At 52.3% G+C, this 19,581-nt stretch overlaps 2 protein-coding genes across 4 annotated transcripts; one reads left to right on the top strand and one right to left on the bottom strand.

Moving 5' to 3' along the window:
- Nucleotides 1-847: 847 nt before the first annotated feature.
- On the bottom strand, nucleotides 848-8,116 carry LOC103191425 (nucleoside diphosphate kinase homolog 5). Of its 3 annotated transcripts, XM_042344853.1 has the most exons (7): nucleotides 8,054-8,103; nucleotides 6,348-6,512; nucleotides 4,750-4,922; nucleotides 4,002-4,207; nucleotides 2,913-3,013; nucleotides 2,244-2,362; nucleotides 848-1,113 (listed from the first exon to the last, which is right to left on the bottom strand). In XM_042344853.1, exons 3-7 carry the CDS (start codon nucleotides 4,864-4,866, stop codon nucleotides 1,024-1,026), a joined length of 633 nt encoding a protein of 210 aa, XP_042200787.1. In that variant the 5' UTR covers nucleotides 4,867-4,922; nucleotides 6,348-6,512; nucleotides 8,054-8,103; the 3' UTR covers nucleotides 848-1,023. The 3 variants fall into 3 exon arrangements, with proteins under 3 accessions (XP_042200787.1, XP_042200788.1, XP_007910603.1); XM_042344854.1 differs by lacking the exon at nucleotides 6,348-6,512 and having other exon boundaries at nucleotides 8,054-8,116; XM_007912412.2 differs by lacking the exon at nucleotides 8,054-8,103 and having other exon boundaries at nucleotides 6,348-6,567.
- An 83-nt stretch (nucleotides 8,117-8,199) lies between these two features.
- Nucleotides 8,200-19,359, top strand: ercc6l (excision repair cross-complementation group 6-like). The gene is made up of 5 exons (XM_042344757.1): nucleotides 8,200-8,674; nucleotides 11,688-12,980; nucleotides 14,903-15,349; nucleotides 16,922-18,295; nucleotides 18,818-19,359. Exons 1-5 carry the CDS (start codon nucleotides 8,299-8,301, stop codon nucleotides 19,357-19,359), a joined length of 4,032 nt encoding a protein of 1,343 aa, XP_042200691.1. The 5' UTR covers nucleotides 8,200-8,298.
- Nucleotides 19,360-19,581: the final 222 nt, after the last annotated feature.

Raw genomic sequence — 19,581 nt, 5'->3', positions numbered from 1 at the left:
CCCCCCCCCACCCACCGGCCCCACTCCCCCGCAACCCCCCCCCACCCGCCCCACCCACCCATGTCAGGACTTGGAATTGGAAGCACACAGTCTAAGCTGATGATCCAATGCAGCCCTGAGGGTGTGTTGCATTGTCAGAGACGTTAAACTGAGCCGCCTGTTCAGGTGGACGTTAATAATAATAATCCTTGCATTTGATATAGTGCTTTTCACGTCGGGAGGACGTCCCAAAGCGCTTCACAGAACACACTGTAAAGTGAATTATATTTGTGGGCGAACGCGGCAGCCAATTGCACGCAGCAATATCCCACAAACAGTCATGGATTGAAAATGACCAATTTATTATTGTTTTTGGTTTTGGAGGGATTATTATTAGGTTCTGTGTGGAGTAAGGAAACTTGCCCAAGGTTTTGTCCTGCCGGGAATTGAACTCAGGTTGTCCGAGTTTGTGCTACACACGTTAAAGATCTCCTGCGGGCTTAGCGGAAAAGAGAAGTTTCTTTCCCCCACCCAACATTCTCAAAAAAAAATTGGTCACTCACTATACATGGCTATTTGTGGGTCACTGTCGTGTGCAATTTAATTTGGATGCCACATTTCGCTCAAAAAATACACAGTCACTACACTTTGCAGTAGATCCTGTGAAGCCCCTTGAGATGTCTCAACAATATGATAAGGCGCTATATCAAATGCAAGGATTGTTATTGTTATTAATATTAAAATCTTGTGAAGAGCTTTGACATCAAAGGTGCTATAGCGAATGCAAGGATTATTATATGAAATATGAGGAATATATACAGTATATATATTTAAGTATTTTATTAACAGAAAGAAATGTAATTGTCCGAGTTTGTGCTACACAGGTTAAAATTAGACAAGTTGCTTCCCCATATGCTCGTTCCTCCTCCCCTACATATTGCATGGCTATTGGAATGAAACGAAAGGTCACATCTTCTTTCTCTCTGTCCTGTTCCCCAGTTCCCTCCCCTCCTCCGTGCACCCCCCATCGAGTCTACTTTCAGATCACATGGGGCAAGGCTGCAAAGCCAGGTTGGTGTTTTGTATCTGAGCTTTGTTGGGATTATGATCCATCAGCCAGTCTGCCAGCCAGATCTGCAAGACAACCACAAAATAGAGCAGATTAACACCACATCTCACAGAGAGCGTGATAACAAGAAATTATAATAATAATCCTTGTAATTGATATAGCGCCTTATCATATTATGGAGACGACTCAAAGCGCTTCACAGAATATACTGTAAAGTGAAACAAAAACAGAGAGAGCTGGGAAAACTCAGCAGGTCAGGCAGCATCTATGGAGAAAGGAAAGTGAGTCAATGTTTCGGGTCCACGACCCTTTGTCAGAACTGTAAAGTGAATTGACTGTATATTTTGTGGGCGAAATGCGGCAGACAATTGCGCACAGCCGCATCCCACAAACAGTCATGGATTGAAGTGACCAATTTATTATTGTGTTTTTTTTCTTGAGGGATTATTATCAGACGTAAGGAAAGTTGCCGAACATTTTGCCCTGCTGGGAATTGAACCCAGGTCTCTCACTTGCGAGGCGAGTGCTCTACCACTGAGCTGCAGGACTCCACAATTGCATTTATATAGGCCTTTCACATTAGGAGGAGTCCCAAGGCACTGGGCAATAATAATAATAATCCTTGTATTTGATATAGCGCCTTATCATGTCATTGAGATGTCTCGAAGCAGTTCACAGAATATATTGTAAAGTGTAGTGACTGTATATTTTATGGCCCAACCTCGTCAGCCAATTGAGCACAGCAGCGTCCCACAAACAGTCATGGATTGAGGGACCACTTATTATTTTACATTTATTTTGGTTTATTTTGGAGGGATTAGATACCTCCGTTTACCTCACAGTATGTAGGAAACCAGTTGTTAATCGATTGGCAGATCCCTTTCCAGGATAATAATCCCTCAAGAAAAAATCACGGTCACTGTTTGTGGGACGCTGTTGTTTGCAATTGGCTGCCACGTTTTGTCCACAAAACATCCACTTTACGGTATATTCTATGCAGCACTTTGGGACGTCTCAACGATATGATGAGGCGCTGTAATAAACCAAAGGATTATGATCACTCACTGACCACTAGAGGGTACCGTATCCTCCATTCATTGTACAGAGCCCACTCTCCCGCGGCCCACCCACCACCCCCACCCCACCCCCCACACGCACACACACAAACACACACACTCTCCCCAACGCTACTCACTACAGGCTCCGCTGGCTTCTCTTTACAGAGTTCAGTCAGCCCAGTCAGCAGAGTGGGGTTCACAAACTTGCTCAGGAAGTCTTTGGCAGCCAGATCGGTGGGAAATGGCTCGAGGATAGCTATAAAAGGTTAACGATACAATCAAAGGTACAATCAAAGCATGTACATTTGATACAGCGCCGTTTTCGCGTGAGGACAATGCAATTCAATCTCAAAGCACTTCACAGGATTTTATGGGAGGTCAGCCGGGTGTCAGACACACGCAGAAACCCATCACCGTTGCTTAAGAGTCTCCAAACCCAGCTGAGAACTCCAGCCCTCCCACCCACGCCTGGAAATCCCAGACAGAAATTATTGGAATGGAAGTCTCTCTCTCTCTTCCTGGAGGGACACATCCTGCTGACCTAATTCCGGAAAGTATTAGACGCAGGTTGGCGAGAGCCAAGGCTTNGGGGGGAACCCAGAGTGTGCGTTGGGGTAACTGCTGGAGTCTAACCAGTTAAAACCCCATCGCTTGCCATTGTTATCACCGTCTGGCCAGCTTTCCCGCTGCTTGTCCAGCTGCTGGGTTAACGGGATCTGAGTGGGATGATTCCCTGCCCCCAGTCACTGGTCTGCCCTTCCAGGTCCTGCTGATGACTGCAGGGCAGTGAAATAAACAGGACTCACCAGCAGGAAACATCAAGGAGATCTCCTTCTCTGCCGTGTTGAAGCACTCACTGCCGTGGAGGCCATTCCTGATCTTATCCGTTCCGTAAATTGCCCTTAAACTGGGGAAGTGACGGACAGACAACAACAACAATTAATTCACTTTACAACATATTCTTCACGGTATATCACGTGAAGCGCTTTGAGACATCTCAACGACGTAATAAGGCGCAACAATGAATACAAGGATTATTATTGTGACAACAACTTGCATTTCTCTCGAGCCCTTCACACGGAGTAGGGTCTCGGATCGAACTCTGGCCCTTGTGACCTGCACTGTGGGAGCAGATTGAGTGGATATCGAAGTCCCATGGGGCAGATTAGGAACAAAGGTACAGCGGGAGGCCATTCAGTCTCGAGCCTGTTCCGCCATCCTGTTAGATTATTGGCACTATATCAAATGCAAGGATTAATTGTCAGGCGAGCGCTCTAACCATTGAGCTACAGGACTCCATTAATTAATGATTAATACCTGGGATAATTATCACAGCACTCAACATAACGTAACATGTAGGAGCAGGAGTAGGCCATTCGGCCCTTCGAGCCTCTGCCCCACCATTCAATCATGGCTGATCTTCTAATCTAACTCCAGCTAATAACCTGACGCTGCCTTATCCCCATATCCCTTAATCCCTTTTGCAATAAGAAATATATCTATCTCAGTCTTGAATATGTTCAAGGACTGAGCGTCAACAGCCCTTTGAGTGAAGAAGTTCTTCCTCAACGCAGTGCGAAAGGGCTGCCTCTGATTTTAAGGTTGTGACCCCTGGTTTTAGTTTCTCCAACCGGGGACACAATCTCCCACTATCTACTCTATCTGCCCTTTGATGATCTTATAGGTTTCTATAAGATCCCCTCTAATTCTTCTATATTCTAGAGAATATAGGCCCAAATTGGTCAGCCTATCCTCGTAACTCATCCCCTTCAGCCCTGGTACTAACCCAGTAAATCTATGCTGCACCCCCTCCAAGGCAAGTACATCCTTCCTTAAATAAGGAGACCAAAACTGCACACAGTAAAGATGCCTTCAAGAGATTTGCGTTGCCTGACCTGTTGGGATGAGTTTCCTTGGCCTTCATGCTGTCCGCAGGCCCGAGCAGCTCTTTCCAGTAGCTGATGGCTTTGTTCCTCGCCAGCATCATGGCGATGATGGGGCCTGAGCTCATATGAGCCGTCAGGCTGGGGAAGAACATCTTCCCGCTGTGCTCAGCGTATAACTCGCTGCACTCCTCTGGGCTCAGGTGCACTTTCCTTTTCTGTGATAGCGATTAGAAAACAACCATGATAACTTTCACTTACGCAGCGAGGGTCTGGGGGAGTGCTCTACGATAAAAATACTAATAATCCTTGCATTTGATACAGCACCTTATCACATCGCTGAGACGTCTCAAAGTGCTTCACATGATATACTGTAAAGTGGATCGACTGCATATTTCCAGAGTGAAATGCGGCAGCCAATTGCACACGGCAGTGTCCCACAAACAGCTGTAGATTGGGTAAATCAATTTTTTTTTTGTGAGGGATTATTACCACTGGAAAGCGATCTGCCAATCGACTAACAATCGGCTTCCTGCTTACTGCTAGATAAACAGAGGCATCAGTAAACTTGCCTAAGGTTTTGCCCACCCGCAAATTGAACCCAGGTCCTCACTTGTGAGATGAGGGCGCTGACCAATATATTATAGGGTAAGGAGAAACATGGAGGGTGAGGACCAGGATCGTGAACTCGATCTACTGTGGGATGGGGAGCAAATGGACCCAGCAAGGATAGGGTGGGGTGGGGTTAGGGTTAGGGTACCTTGAGTATAGTGAACCCGGACTGAAGGATGATGTTCTCTATTTCAAGAGCTTTCTCCATGGCATCTGGTTTGATCATCGCCAGCGTTACCTCCACGTAGATCCGGATGCCCGCCATCTTATCCCTCTTGATGCTCACCAAAACCGGGCTGTGTGATGCTGGCGTCTAGTGAACTAGGACAGAACAAGGTAAAAGACTGGACCATTAGGGTTTCAGGTGTCAGCCTGGCTCAGTTAGTAGCATTCTCACCTCGAGTCAGAACGTTGTGGGTTCAAGCCTTATGTTGGGACTTCAAGCTCACAGTTTCAGCTGACACTCCAATGCAACAACAACATTATACAGCTCCCCTTACTTACGCAGGATAGTGTCCCAGACCTCTTGACAGTGGCGGAGCATGATTCCCAGCCAGGGGGAGGGGGACGTAGACTCGTTCAAATCGGAAGCTTCAGGGGCGATGCGATAAATGGGAAGGAAGGGGCAAGGCGGAGGGGTAGAGGGAGAGTGTTCCAGAGTTTCAGGGCGTAGCTCAGCTGAAAACACAGCCGCCCATGGTGGAAAGGAGGACACTGGGGCATGCAGGAGGCTGGAGCCAGTCGAGCGGATGCGAGGGTTTGAGGGTTGGGGGTAAGCAGGTTGGAGCATTACAAGGTCCCAGAGCATGAAGGGATTTGAAATTGAGTGTGAGGATCTTAAAACAAATCTGTTTGGCGATGGGAGCCACTTGAGCCTGGTGAGGACTGGTGGGATGCAGTGCTGGGGGGGAGCATGACACAGTTTCAACTGTAGTCCATCAAATGAAACATTAAACTAAAACTCTGAGATGCTATCCTGCATTGTTATTGCAAACCAAAATCCCATCTGTGCCTGTTTAAGCAGACGTTAAAAATTCCCATGTTGTTATTTGAGAAGAGAAGGGAGGTTTTCCTCTCCCGTTGTCCTGGCTGACAATCCCATAGATAAAATTAGTCACTCGTTCCATGGCTGTTTGTGGGACATCGCTGTGCGCACATTGTCACTTCGAGACACCGTCAAATGCAAGGCTTATTATTGTTGTATCCTGCGAAGCGCTTTGAGATGTCGCGACGACATAATAAGGGGCCGTATCAAATGCAAGGATTATGGATCTGTAGCTCAGTGGTTAGAGCACTCGCCTCGCAGGCAAGAGTCCTGGGTTCGATTCCCGGCAGGACGAAATGTTGGACAAGTGTCCTTATTCCACATACGCGCGCCTCTGTTTGCCCAGCAGTAAGTCGGAAACCTCGGTTCTTAGTCGATTGGCGGATCGCTTTTCCAGGGGTTAATAATCCCTTCACAAAAACAGAAACAAAAATGAATAAATTGGTCACTTCAATCCACGACTGTTTGTAGGCTACGTTTCGGCCACAAAATGTACAGTCACTACACTTTACAGTGTATTCTGTGAAGCGCTTTGAGACATCTCGAAGGCATGATGAGGGGCTGTATCAAATGCAAGGATTATTATTATCAACATAGACAAAAGGTTTCAAGTCCCCTCGTTGCTCCTTTCAGGGATGATGTCCCATCAGAGTGGCGGAGGGAGCGGTACCTTTAAATACTCACAGCTGATCACAACCCACCTGTTGCCCTGGAGACGAGACGCCGTCGGTGATTGGCCTGAACCCATTACCTGGGAGACAAGATGCCGTCCCTGATTGGCTGAGCCCGTTGCTCGGATACTAGACGCCACCGGATTGGCCCATCCCTCTCCCCATTCACAAATCCTGAGGCGGAAGGCGCCATCTCTGTGTAAAGCTTATTATTACTATTAGTTACTACAACAACAACAAATTACACTTGTGCAGCGCCTTTCACGTCGGAAAGACGTCCCAGGGCGCTGGATTGTCAGGGATTTTTGGACCTGAGTTTCCTTACTCCACCCGCCTGATGATAATCCTTCAAGGAAAAAGTAGATTTTTTTTCATGGCCTCACTCCCTCCTACCTCTCTGACCTACTATCCCCCTACCTACCTGCCCGTACCCTCCGTTCCTCTGGCTCCGGTCTGCTCCACGTCCCCCGCCCCAACCGCCCTACCATCGGTGTCCGGGCCTTCAGCCTCTCAGCACCGAGGCTCTGGAACTCTATCCCCAGTGCCTTCGCCGCCTCCTCCCTTTCCTCCTTCAAGGCCGGTCTCAAGACCTTTCTCTTTGACCGAGCCTTCAGCTCCCCTCTCGACTCTCTACCCCCTCCTCTCTCCCTCCCTTCCCTCCCCTCACCCTGACCAGTTCCCTGCTCGGGTCCTGACCCAACTGTCCAGCGCCTTGGGACGTCCTCCCGACGCTCTATAAATTCAACCTGTTTGTGGTACATTGCTGTGAGCAATTGGCTGCCCACAAAATATACAGTCAATTCACCTTACAGTATATTTTGTAAAGCGCTTTGGGATGTCAAAATGACCTGATAAGGCGTTGTATCATATGCAAGAATTATTACCATTATAAGTTGTTGTACTATGAATATAATACCATTAATACTAATGTAATAATAAAATACTAAAATAATAATAATCTGGTGGGGATGGCGGAGGCGCAGGGAGGGTGGGGGGTACGTGGGGGCTCGGGACGGCAGGGAAGGCGGGGGGTGGGGGTGTGGGAAGGTGTGGGGGGTAGGGAGGGTAGGGAAGGCGCAGAGGTGGGGGGTAGGGAGGGGGGCAGGGAGGGGTGGATGGCAAAGAGGGCGGGGAGGTAGGGGGTGGGGGGGGCGGGAAGGTGGGGGTAGGGAGGACTGGGTGGGGGGAAGGAGGGCGGGAGGGGGCAGGGATGGGTGGAGGGCAGTGAGGGCGACTGAAGGCATCTTGAGACGGGGCTTGAAGGAGTCGAGGGAGGGAGGGAGGGAGGGAGGAGACGAGGCGAAGAGACTGTGGGATGGGTGAGGGGGGGGGGAGGGAGGGGTGTGTGCCCAAACAACAAGATCGACAAAACCCGCCCAATTGGGCGTGAAGCCGCCCAACCAGGTCACGTGGGTGAGTGGCAGGGAGCGAGAGAGGGGGCGGGGCCTGTTTGAAATTTGAACAGAGGCGCCGACGTCAACCGCCACCGCGCGCCCCGGACCACCGCCACCGCGCGCCCCGGACCACCCGCCACCGCGCGCCCCGGACCACCCGCCACCGCGCGCCCCGGACCACCCGCCACCGCGCGCCCCCGACCACCGCCACCGCGCGCCCCGGACCACCCGCCACCGCGCGCCCCGGACCACCGCCACCGCGCGCCCCGGACCACCCGCCACCGCGCGCCCCGGACCACCGCCACCGCGCGCCCCGGACCACCGCCACCGCGCGCCTCTCACCTTCACCACAGAGCCTCAGCCTCTGCCACATGGCCTCGGGGCTGGTGATGGCCACCCCCCCCTCCAGGCTGTCGGGCTCGGGCACCGGCTCGGGCTCTCCGCCCCTGGAGGCCGGGTTGGCCGAGCGCTACCGCGGGCTGGTGCGGGCCGGCAAGGAGCGGGCGCTGAGCGGGGACCTGCGGGGCTCACTCGACAGCTTCGGGTTGGCCTGGGCCGTGCGGCCGAGCGGGAAGCTGCTGCGGCGGATGGAGCGGCTGCGGGAGGCGTTGGCGGAGATGGAGGCCGAGCAGCAGCAGCAGCAGCAGCGGGAGGAGGAGGAGGAGGAGGAGTTTGTGGATGTGCTGGGCTCCGGCCTCAGGCTGTACCGGCAGCTGTACGAGCGGCTGTACCGGCACCAGCGGGAGGGGGTGGCCTTCCTGTACGGTCTGCACCGCCGCGGCCGCCGCGGGGGGATTCTGGCCGACGACATGGGCCTCGGCAAAACGGTGCAGGTGATCGCCTTCCTGTCCGGTATGTTCGACGCCGATCTGGTCCGCCACTGCCTCCTGGTGCTGCCCTCCAGCCTCATACACACCTGGAGCCGGGAGTTCACCCACTGGACCCCGGGCATGAGGGTCAAAGGTCAGTCACCCCCTCCGCCCCCACACACATATACACTGTATAAACCCCGTAAACATACATACATACATACATGTAGGTGTGAGGGTGTGTGTACATATATGGTGTGTGTATATAGTGTGTGTGTATATAGTGTGTATACATATATAGTGTGTATATATGTGTGAGTGTATAGTGTATATACCATATATATTGTGTATGTAGTGTGTATATGGTGTGTGTGTATGTATAGTGTGTGTGTATAGTATATATAGTGTGTGTATAGTGTATATATAGTGTGTGTATACATGGTATATATATAGTGTGTGTATATAGTGTGTGCGTGTGGATGTAGTATATATGGTGTGTATATATAGTGTGTGTGTATATATAGTGTGTATGTATGTGTATAATAAAAATATATACATTTAGTATATTTAACACCTACATGTATATATGTATATAATAAATAAATGACAATAATAATCCTCGCATTTGATACAGCGCCGTATCACGTTGTCGAGATGTCTCAAAGCGCTTCACAGGATCCACTGCAAAGTGAAACACAAAACACTGCGGATGCTGGAAATCCGGAACGAAAAAAGCGAAGTGTCTGTGAGCGCTCAGCGGGTCAGGCAGCATCTACAGAGAAAGGAAAGCGAGTCAACCTCCAGCGTTCCTTTCTCCAGAGGTGCTGCCTGACCCGCTGAGTGTTCCCCGTCACTTCTGTTTTTGTATACCGTGAAGTGAATTGACTGTATATTTTGTGGGCGAAACGCGGCAGCCAATTGCGCACAGCAGCGTCCCACAGACAAAAAATATTTTATATATACATTTTATATACACATATATACATTTTATATACACATATTATATATGCATACACACACAGGGCATGAGGGTGATTTCCCCCCCACCCCCCCAAAATACGCACAACCGATAGTGACCCCCCTGTAAAATATATACACATAACTAAATATGCGTGTGCATGTGTGTGTGTATATATATATGCAAACACACACACACCTGGCATGACGGTGAAAGGTTAATGTGCGTGTGTGTGTATATATGTGTGTGTGTGTGTATATATATATATATACACACACACGCACACAAACAAACACACAGGGCATGAGTGTGAAAGGTTAGTGACTGACAGTTACACACTCACTGTATTATATATACATACACAAGGCATAAGGGTGAAAAGTTTGTGAGATGTCCACCAAAAAATATATATGCAGCACCTGTAGAGCACTCGTCTCGCATGCGAGAGACCCGGGTTCGATTCCCGGGCAGGGTGATACTTTTCCAAAGGTAAATTTCCTTACTCCACAAGCCTCCTTTTACCTAGCAGTATTTAGCGACCTGGTTGTTTGCGGATCGCTTTTCCAGGGGTAATAATTCCTTCAAAAAAAAAATAATAAATAGGTCAGTCAATCCACGACTGTTTGTGGGACGCTGCTGTGTGCAATTGGCTGCCGTGTTTCATCCACAAAATATAGTCAATTAACTTTACAGTGTATTATGTGAAGTGCTTTGAGACTTCTCGAAGACCTGATAAGGCACTGTATCAAATGCAATGGTTATTATCATTATGGGCACAAACACAGGGCACGATGGTGAAAGGTTAATGTGATCCCCTAAAAAAATAAACACACAGCCAACAGTGACTCTCCCATATACATATATATATATACACACAACCAAATATGTATGTATGTGTGCACAGACATGTAGCATGAGGGTGAAAGTATTAGTGAGCTCACTAATAACCCCTATATATATACACACACAGAGCGCTCGCCTTGTAAGCGAGAGACCTGGGTTTGATTCCTGGCAGGGCGAAATGTTGGCCAAGTTTCCTTAATCCACACGCCTCTGTTTACCAAGTAGTGTCAATTGGCGAAACGCATTTCCGAGGGTAATAATTCCTTTAAAAAAAACATAATTGGTCACTTCAATAATAATAATCCTTGCATTTGATATAACGCCTTATCGCGCCGCTGTTTCACCGAATATATTGTAAAGTGGATTGACTGTGTATTTTTGCAGTTAATTGCACACAGCAGTGTCCCACAAACAGTTGTGGATTGAGTGACCCAATATTTTTTTTTGAGGGATTATTACCCCAGTAAAGTGAGAAAAGCCAATCAACTAACAACTAGGTTCTTACTCACTTATCCAGCGCTATGCAAAGTAGTTTGTTGTTGATACTGCTTGGTCAACAGAGGCATATGGAGTAAGGAAACTCGGTTTTGCCCCACCTGGGAATCGAACCTGGGTCTCCTCGCTTGAGAGACCACTACGCTACTGGACTTTCCGTTTGCTTACAGAAAGTTGCTAAACGTGACAATAATTCCTTGTGAAGTGCTTTGAGACCTTGTTGTTTGAGGCGCTATAAAAAGATGACCTTCCCTTGTGTTGGCTTTGTGCTCAATCGCCTCTCGTGATAACAAAATTCCAGAATCACAAGCTGCAGATCATTCAGAATGTGTTGTTCGTGTCGTCTCCCTCAACAAGCTCTGTGATGCTCTCACCCCATCCTCACCTGACTCTCCACCCCCCAGAGGATAGAGTTCAAAATCCTTGTCCTTGCCTTCAAAGCCCTGGACGGCCTTGCTCCTCCCTACCTCTTAGACCTGCTGACACCACACTGACCCGTCTACTTCCTCCACTCAGCAGGTTCCGGCCTGCTCCATGCCCCCGCCCAGCCCGTCCGCCCGACCATCAGCAGTCGGGCTCTCAGCCCTCTCTGCCCCCACCCTTTCGAACTCCATCCCACAGTCCCTCCGCCTCGTCCCCTGCCTTGCCTCCTTTCAAGGCCCGTCTCAAGACCCTCCTCTTCGACAGCGCCTTCGGTCACTCTCCTACCTTCACTGTGTCCCCGTCCTCTACCCCTCCTGAACCCAGGCCCCAGCTCACCCTGGGAAGTCCTCCGGATGTGCAAGGAGCTGTGCGAATGCAATTTATTGGTGGTGTTTGGTGGGGGTGGCTGCGTGTATCAGACCGCTGACGGCGTCTGTCCCTTTCACAGAGTTTCACGGCAGCAAGAACGAGCGGACAAAGAACCTGGAGAAGGTGCAGCGTCGAGGAGGGGTGGTGATCACTACCTACCAGATGCTGATCAACAACTGGGGGCAGTTGTCCAGCTTCCAGGGCCGTGAGTTCACCTGGGATTACACCATTCTGGACGAGGCCCACAAGATCAAAACCTCCTCCACCAAGACGGCCAAGTCTGCCCACGCCATCCCGGCCAGGAACCGCATCCTCCTGACGGGCACCCCCGTCCAGAATAACCTGCAGGAGATGTGGGCCCTGTTCGACTTCGCCTGCCAGGGCTCGCTGCTGGGTTCCTCCAAGACCTTCAAGATGGAGTACGGGAACCCCATCACCAGGGCCCGGGAGAAGGATTCCACGCCAGGCGAGAAGGCTTTGGGCCTGAAGATCTCGGAGAACCTGATGGAGATCATCAAGCCCTACTTCCTGAGGAGGACCAAGGAAGATGTGAAGAAGACGGAAGCGGCGCAGAAGGAACAGGCCGAGTGTGACCCCGAGGGCGACCTGCCGAGTGCCCAGATGCCCACCCTGAGCAGGAAGAATGACTTCATCATCTGGGTTTACCTGAGCCCGGTGCAGGAGGAGATCTACCGGAAGTTTCTGTCGCTCGACCTGATCCAGGAGCTGCTGCAGACGAGCCGCTCTCCACTGGCACAGCTCAACAGCATCAAGAAGCTGTGCGACCACCCCAGGCTCCTGTCCAAGAGGACCTGCCAACACCTGGGGCTGGACGGGGCTGGCGGGGGTTCCTACCCGCTCGAGGAGGGGGAGGAGGAGGGGGGGGGAGAGGAGGGGGCGGTGGGCGAGATCGACGGCGTGTCTGACCAGGATCTGATCCAGGAGTCGGGCAAGATGGTCTTCCTCGTGGGGCTGCTGGAGAGGCTGAAGGCTGAGGGTAACCGCACGCTAGTTTTCTCACAGTCCAGGAAGATGCTGGACATCATCCAGCGGGTACTGGTCAACCGGGGCTTCCTGGTGATGCGCATCGACGGCACAGTCCAGCTGCCGGAGCGGCAGAAGAAGATCGGGATCTTTCAGCGGGAGCCAGACTACTCCGTGTTCCTGCTGACCACCCAGGTGGGCGGGGTGGGCCTGACCCTGACCGCGGCCAACAGGGTGGTCATCTTCGACCCCAGCTGGAACCCAGCCACCGATGCCCAGGCTGTGGACCGGGCCTACAGGATCGGGCAGACAGAGAACGTGGTGATCTACAGGCTCATCACCTGTGGCTCGGTGGAGGAGAAGATCTACAGGCGTCAGGTGTTCAAAGGTAACTCCTAGAGATGTGTACAGGACTGGCTGGTGTTTCGCCCACAAAATACAGTCAACCACTTCACGGTGTTTCTGTGAAATGCTTTGAAATGTCTCAACGACATGATAGGGCTCAGCTGGAGGTGTGTCCAATTCTGGGCACCACACTTTTAGGAAGGATGTCGAGGCCTTGGAGACGGTGCAGATTTACCAGAATGGTACCTGGGAAAAGGGACTTTAGTTATGTGGAGAGACGAGAGAGGCTGCAATTGTTCTCCTTAGAGCAGAGAAGGTTAAGGGGAGATTTAATAGAAGTGTTCCAAATTATGAGAGGCTTTGATAGAGTAGAGAGGGAGAAACTGTTTCCACTGGCTTGTGGGAGAGTGACCAGGGCATATTGATTTATGATATAATAATCATAATAATCCTTGCATTATCACCTCATCTCGTCTATAAGATGCCTCAAAGCACTTCACAGAATATACTGTAAAGTGAATTGAGTGTATATTTTTGTGGGCGAAACGCGGCAGCCAATTGTGCACAGCAGCGTCCCACAAACAGTCGTGGATTGAGTGACTTATTTATTTTGAAGCAATTTAAGATAATTGGCAAAAGAACCAGAGGGGAGGAGGAGAATTTTTTTTTACACAGAGAGAGGTTAAGGTCTGGAATGCACTGTCCGAAAGGTCGGTGGAAACAGATTCCATGACCACTTTCAAAAGGGAATTAGATAGGTACTTGAAAAGGAAAAAAATTGCAGGGGTTTGGGGAAAGAAGGGGGGAGTGGGACTGATTGGGTGGCTCTTCCAAAGCACAGGCACGATGGGCCGAATGGCCTCCTCCTGTGCTGTATATTCTATGATTTTATAAGACACAATATCAAATGCAAAGATTGTATTATGATTATATCAAATGTGCGCAATTGGCTGCCATGTTTCTCCCACAAATATACAGTCAATTCACTTTACAGTATATCTCCCAATCTGGCAAGAAACCCCCAGATAAATTGGTCATGATATGAATGACCATTTGTATGATCTGTCTCTGCTCAAATCGGGTGCTATGTTTGCTATACAGAATCCCTGCACTTGTCAACAATTCCCTATGAAGATTTTTGGTGGAGTTATCAAACACATTGAGTGGAGTCCTGTAGCTCAGTGGTTAGAGCGCTCGCTTTGCAAGTGAGTTCAATTCCAGGCAGAGGATGAAACCTTGGGCAAGTTTCCTTACTCCACACAGAGCCTAATAATAATCTCTTCAAAACCAAAAACAATAATAAATTGGTCATTTTCAATCTATGACTGTTTGTGGGACATTGCTGTGCGCAATTGGCTGCCGCGTTCGCCCACAAATATACAGTCAATTCACTTTACAGTGTGTTCTGTGAAGCGTTTTGGGACGTCCTCCCTACGTGAAAAGCGCTATATCAAATGCAAGGATTATTATTATTATTATATTCTGTAAAGCGCTTTGAGACGTCTGATAAGGCGCTGTATCAAATGCAAGGATTCTTATTCATGTGGAGTATAAACACCGGCATGGACATGTTTGCCTGAGCAATAATAGTAATAAATAATAATAATAATCCCTGCTTTTGATATAGCGCTTTTCATGTCTTCGAGATGTCTCAAAGCGCTTCACAGAATATGCTGTAAAGTGAATTGACTGTATATTTGTGGGCGAAACGCAGCAGCCAATTGCGCACAGCAATGTCCCACAAACAGTCGTGGATTGAAGTGGCCGATTTTTTTTTGAGGGATTATTATCAGGCGTGTGTGCGGAGTAAGGAAACTTGCCCAAGGTTTCGCCCTTACCTGTCGGGAATTGAAACGAGGTCTCTGGCTTGGAAAGCGAGTGCTCCAACCACTGAGCCACAGGACTTCAGAGTATCCTGCAGCTGTGCTGCAAATCTTTATGAGCGACTTTTGTTTTTCTCCCCAGATTCGCTAATCCGCCAGACGGTGGGCGAGAAGAAGAATCCGTTCCGTTATTTCAGCAGGCAGGACCTGCGGGAGCTGTTTATTCTGGAGGAAACCAGGACCTCAGCCACCCAGAGACAGCTGCAGTCACTGCACTCCAGCCAGCGCCACTCTGACACACAGCTGGACGAGCACATCACCTTCCTGCACACCCTGGAGATGTACGGGGTGACCGATCACGACCTCATGTACTCCCAGGACTTTGCCGCGGAGGGAGATGAGGCGGAGGAGGAGGGGGGAGAGGGAGGTTCTGGCGGCCAGTCCCAGCAGTACATCGAGCAGCGAGTGCAGAAGGCACAGGAGCTGATGGCTGCCGAGTCTCAGTTACACCGGCAGCTCACGCAGTCTCTCCAGGCCAACACTGAGCCCATGTGGCTCAACACGGCCCGAGACAAGCCAGACACCACAGGTACCACTGCATTTGTCGTCCTCTCCCCACCCCGGCTTCTCTCCAACCAACAGCAGCTTTTGCATCGGGAAGACATCCCAGTCGTGGGCTTGGACCTGAGCTGGGGGTTGGGATCAGGAGGGCAGGGAGGGTGGGGTTAGGAGGAAAACTGAAGGTGTGGTCGAAGAGGAGGGGCTTGAGAGGGGGCCTTGAAAGAGGCAAGGGTGGAGGGCGGGGGCGGCAAGGTGAAGGGACTGGGATGGAGTTCCAAAGAAACATGGAAACAGGAATGGGCTGTTCAGCCCCTTGAGCCAGTTCCGCCATCATGGCTGATCTGTAACTCAAGTCCAGTTACACACCCTCATCCCTTAATACCCCGACCTCACAATATCCATCCACCTCCGGATCCTGGGTCCACAGCTTTTTGGGGGAGATAGCGGGGGCAGAGAGGCTGAAGGCCTGACCGTTGATGGTGGGATGGCTCGGTGGGGGACGTGGGGCAGGCTGGAGCCCACTGAGCGGAAGGAGCGGACAGGTTGATATGGGATCAGGAGGTCACAGTGGTAAGGAAGGGGGGGGCAAGGCCGTGGAGGGCTTTGAAGGCGAGGACGAGGATTTTGAATTCTATCCTCTGAGGCATAGGGAGCCAGTGGAGCTGGGTGAGGGTGGGGGTGATGGAGTCACGGAGCCTGGTGCAGGAGAGGACACGAGCTAGAACGCATTTACCTGGCGCCCTTCACGCCAGGCAGCGCTTAACGGTGACGAAGAGCCAGGGAAAGGGAGGAGGTGACCGTAAGCGCTCTGGGAAGCTACCCAGCGCGAAGGTCATTATAATAAATGCAAGTTGTTGTTGATGTTGACATCTGGCCGAGTGCCTCTGAGATCCTATGTTTTCTACACAAAATCACAGTCGCTGCACTTTACAGTATGAACGTCAACCCCAAAGCGAAAGGCTCTGTACCAAATGTAAGGAATAATAATCCTTGCATTCGCTATAGCGTCTTGTGACGTAGAGATGATGCGGATGAGACCTGGGTTCGATTCCCGGCAGGTGAGGGTGAAACCTTGGGTAGGTTTCCTTACTCCACACACACGCCTGATAATAATCCCATCAAGAAAATAAAACAATAATAAATTGGTCACTTCAAAGCACGGCTGTTTGTGTGGACACCGCTGTGTGCAATTGGCTGCCGCGTTTCACCCACAAATATAGAGTCAATTCACTTGACAGTCTATTCTGTGAAGCGCTTTGAGACGTCTCAAAGATATGATAAGGCGCTATATCAAATGCAAGGATTATTATTATGATAAAGCAATTTATTCTCATGCCAATTGACTAACGAACGGGTTCCTACTTACTGCCGGGTAAACAGAGGCACGCGCGTGTGTGTGTGTGTGTGGAGTGAGGAAACTTGCCCAATGTTTCTCCCTGCCCAGGAATCGAACCCAGTTCGTCTCACTTGTGAGGCCAGGGCTCCAACCACCGAGCCACAGGATTCCCTGGAGCGCAGTACAAACATACCGTAAAGTGTCGTAACTGTGTATTTTGTGGGACGCTGACATTTTTCTCTCTCTCTCTCTGTCTCTCTCCAGTCAGGGCAGTAACCGGGGCTCCTCGAGGTGACCAGCCTGACCCTCAGGCCACAGTCGACTTAACCGATGACCACGATGGGGAGGCGATGGACCACGACATCCTGAACATCAGCACCAAACTGGCGGGGCTGCCGCTGGACTCCGAGCAGAGTGACGGGAGCCTGGTGGAGCTGGAAGAAGACTCCAACCCGGAGGCACTCGGCAACCGTGACAGCGAACGGGCCACCGAGCGCTCAGTCGGGGTGGGCTCCCCTGCCGCGAGACCCCCAGCTGCGGTTATCGATCTGTGCGACGTGGAGATGATGTCCCCTTCGCCTCGGAGGCCCCCGGTTCCCTCAGGCAGAGAGTCGTCCTGCGTTACGGGGCGCTGGGCCGGGGGCAATGCTGCAAATCCAGGCCCTAGTCTGCAGCCTAGCGAAGGGGAGGCTTCCTTAGATATCCTCTCCTCGGCTCCCGCGGGCAAAGAGCGGACATTTTTTTTCGACGAGGAAGAAGCTATGTGTGAAGGTGAGCTAACCGGCTCCCAGGTTAACTCGCCCGCCTCCAGGCTGATGTGCCAGTCGGACTTTAACCTGGTTTTGGAGGACACGGTGGAGGGCGAGGACCAGGGACTATCCCGAGAGGCCGACACTCAGCCCAGGGGTTCCCGAGGCTCCTCTCTGGGCCCCACGACAGCTCCTCGCTCCGTCGACCAGTCAGTGCTCAGCATCGGGGACCAGTCGATGGCCGAGGCATCGCTCAGTGGGGAGGAGGCTGAGAATAGAGGGGCCGAGTCTGACAGCCCTGGGGAGGGTGAGGTGTCACACAGCGTAGGAGAGTCTGGGAGTGATAGGGAGGGGGTGTCACACAGTGTCGATGAGTCTCGGAGCGTTGTGGCAGTGGAGTCACACAGCGCAGGAGAGTCTGGGAGCGACGGGGAGGGAGAGGAGTCGCAGGGGGTGCCTGGAGTGACTGACAGCCCTGGGGAGGGGAGCGCCAGCTTGGGAGACGACTCGGTGGTTATGATCTTACGGTCGAAAAAGAAGAACAAAGGCCGAGTCATCTCCAGCGACAGTGAAGAGGAGGAGGAGATGGAGGTCCTGCGCACGTTCCCTGCGGGGAATCTTTCCGAGGTGTGCGACAGCCCAGTCCGGCCAGGCTTCTGCCTCCCCTGTGCCTCCACCTCCACCCCCAAGGCCACAAACTCCCCGCTGGCCTCCTTCCTGAGCAGCGCCAACCGTTCAGCCGCCTCTCGGAGGTCGGTGGCCTCCAGGCGCTCGCTGGTCCACATGACCATTGACGATCTGCAGGATGTGGAGGAGGATGTGAGCGAGGACACGGGCGACGTTTTCTTCAGCACCGACGACCCCGACGACAGGGAGAGGGGGAACCGGGGTGAGGAGAGGGGGGCCAGCCGGGAGGGTGAGGAGAGGGGGGCCAGCCGGGAGGGTGAGGAGGAGGAGGGCAGCCGGGAGGGTGAGGAGGAGGGCAGCCGGGAGGGTGAGGAGGAGGAGGGCAGCCGGGAGGGTGAGGAGGAGGAGGTCAGCCGGGAGGAGGAGGTCAGCCGGGAGGGTGAGGAGGAGGTCAGCCGGGAGGGTGAGGAGGAGGTCAGCCGGGAGGTAGAGGAGGAGGTCAGCCGGGAGGTAGAGGAGGAGGGCAGCCGGGAGGGTGAGGAGGAGAGCAGCCGGGAGGGTGAGGAGGAGGGCAGCCGGGAGGGTGAGGAGGAGAGCAGCCGGGAGGGTGAGGAGGAGGGCAGCCGGGAGGGTGAGGAGGAGAGCAGCCGGGAGGGTGAGGAGGAGAGCAGCCGGGAGGTAGAGGAGGAGAGCAGCCGGGAGGTAGAGGAGGAGGACAGTGTTTTCGAGGGCTCGGGGATAAGGATCAGCAGTGAGGAGGAGCTGTCGGGAACGTTTGACCCAGAGTTGGACTCGGGGGAGCAGGTAGAGACCTTCACCATGGCTGAGGAGTCAGCTGTGGTGCTGGACATGACCAGGCCAGGGGCAGAGAGCGGGCAGGCGGGGCTGGGCTTGACCGGGGCAGAGAGCGGGCAGGCGGGGCTGGGCTTGACCAGGCCAGGGGCAGAGAGCGGGCAGGCGGGGCTGGGCTTGACCGGGGCAGAGAGTGGGCAGGCGGGGCTGGGCTTGACCAGGCCAGGGGCAGAGAGCGGGCAGGCGGGGCTGGGCTTGACCGGGGCAGAGAGTGGGCAGGCGGGGCTGGGCTTGACCAGGCCAGGGGCAGAGAGCGGGCAGGCGGGGCTGGGCTTGACCGGGGCAGAGAGCGGGCAGGTGGGGCTGGAGGGCGGCCATTACCAGCAGCTCATAAAACAGGGCAAGGAGCAGATGGAGAGAGGAGAAGCCAAGGAGGCTCTGAACTGCTTCTTGCAAGCCCTGGACCTGCAGAGTGGAGACCCTGAGGTGCAGTTAACTACCATTAGGTTGTACCGTCTGCTCAGCCAGAGCTGAGAGAGCGCAGACTCCAGCCCGGGGAGACCAGACCAGACGGAGAGGGGGGGTCAGGCACCTCTACCATACCCCACGCTTAAAAGAGTCTGAGACAACCATCCTCGATGAATCACTCAATCACCCCCCGGAGCTCACGGCTGTGGGATTTGTTTTTGCTGTGGGCAAGGTGGCTGCCTTGTTCGCCTCGAGAGATCTCTCCCCCCCCGCCCCCCGCCCCCCCCC

This window comes from Callorhinchus milii, unplaced genomic scaffold, assembly GCF_018977255.1.
Source record: "Callorhinchus milii isolate IMCB2004 unplaced genomic scaffold, IMCB_Cmil_1.0 Scaffold30, whole genome shotgun sequence".
Lineage (NCBI taxonomy): Eukaryota > Metazoa > Chordata > Chondrichthyes > Chimaeriformes > Callorhinchidae > Callorhinchus > Callorhinchus milii.
The sequence above is the reverse complement of the archived record's forward strand: the minus strand, read 5'-3'. Positions and strand labels throughout refer to the sequence as shown.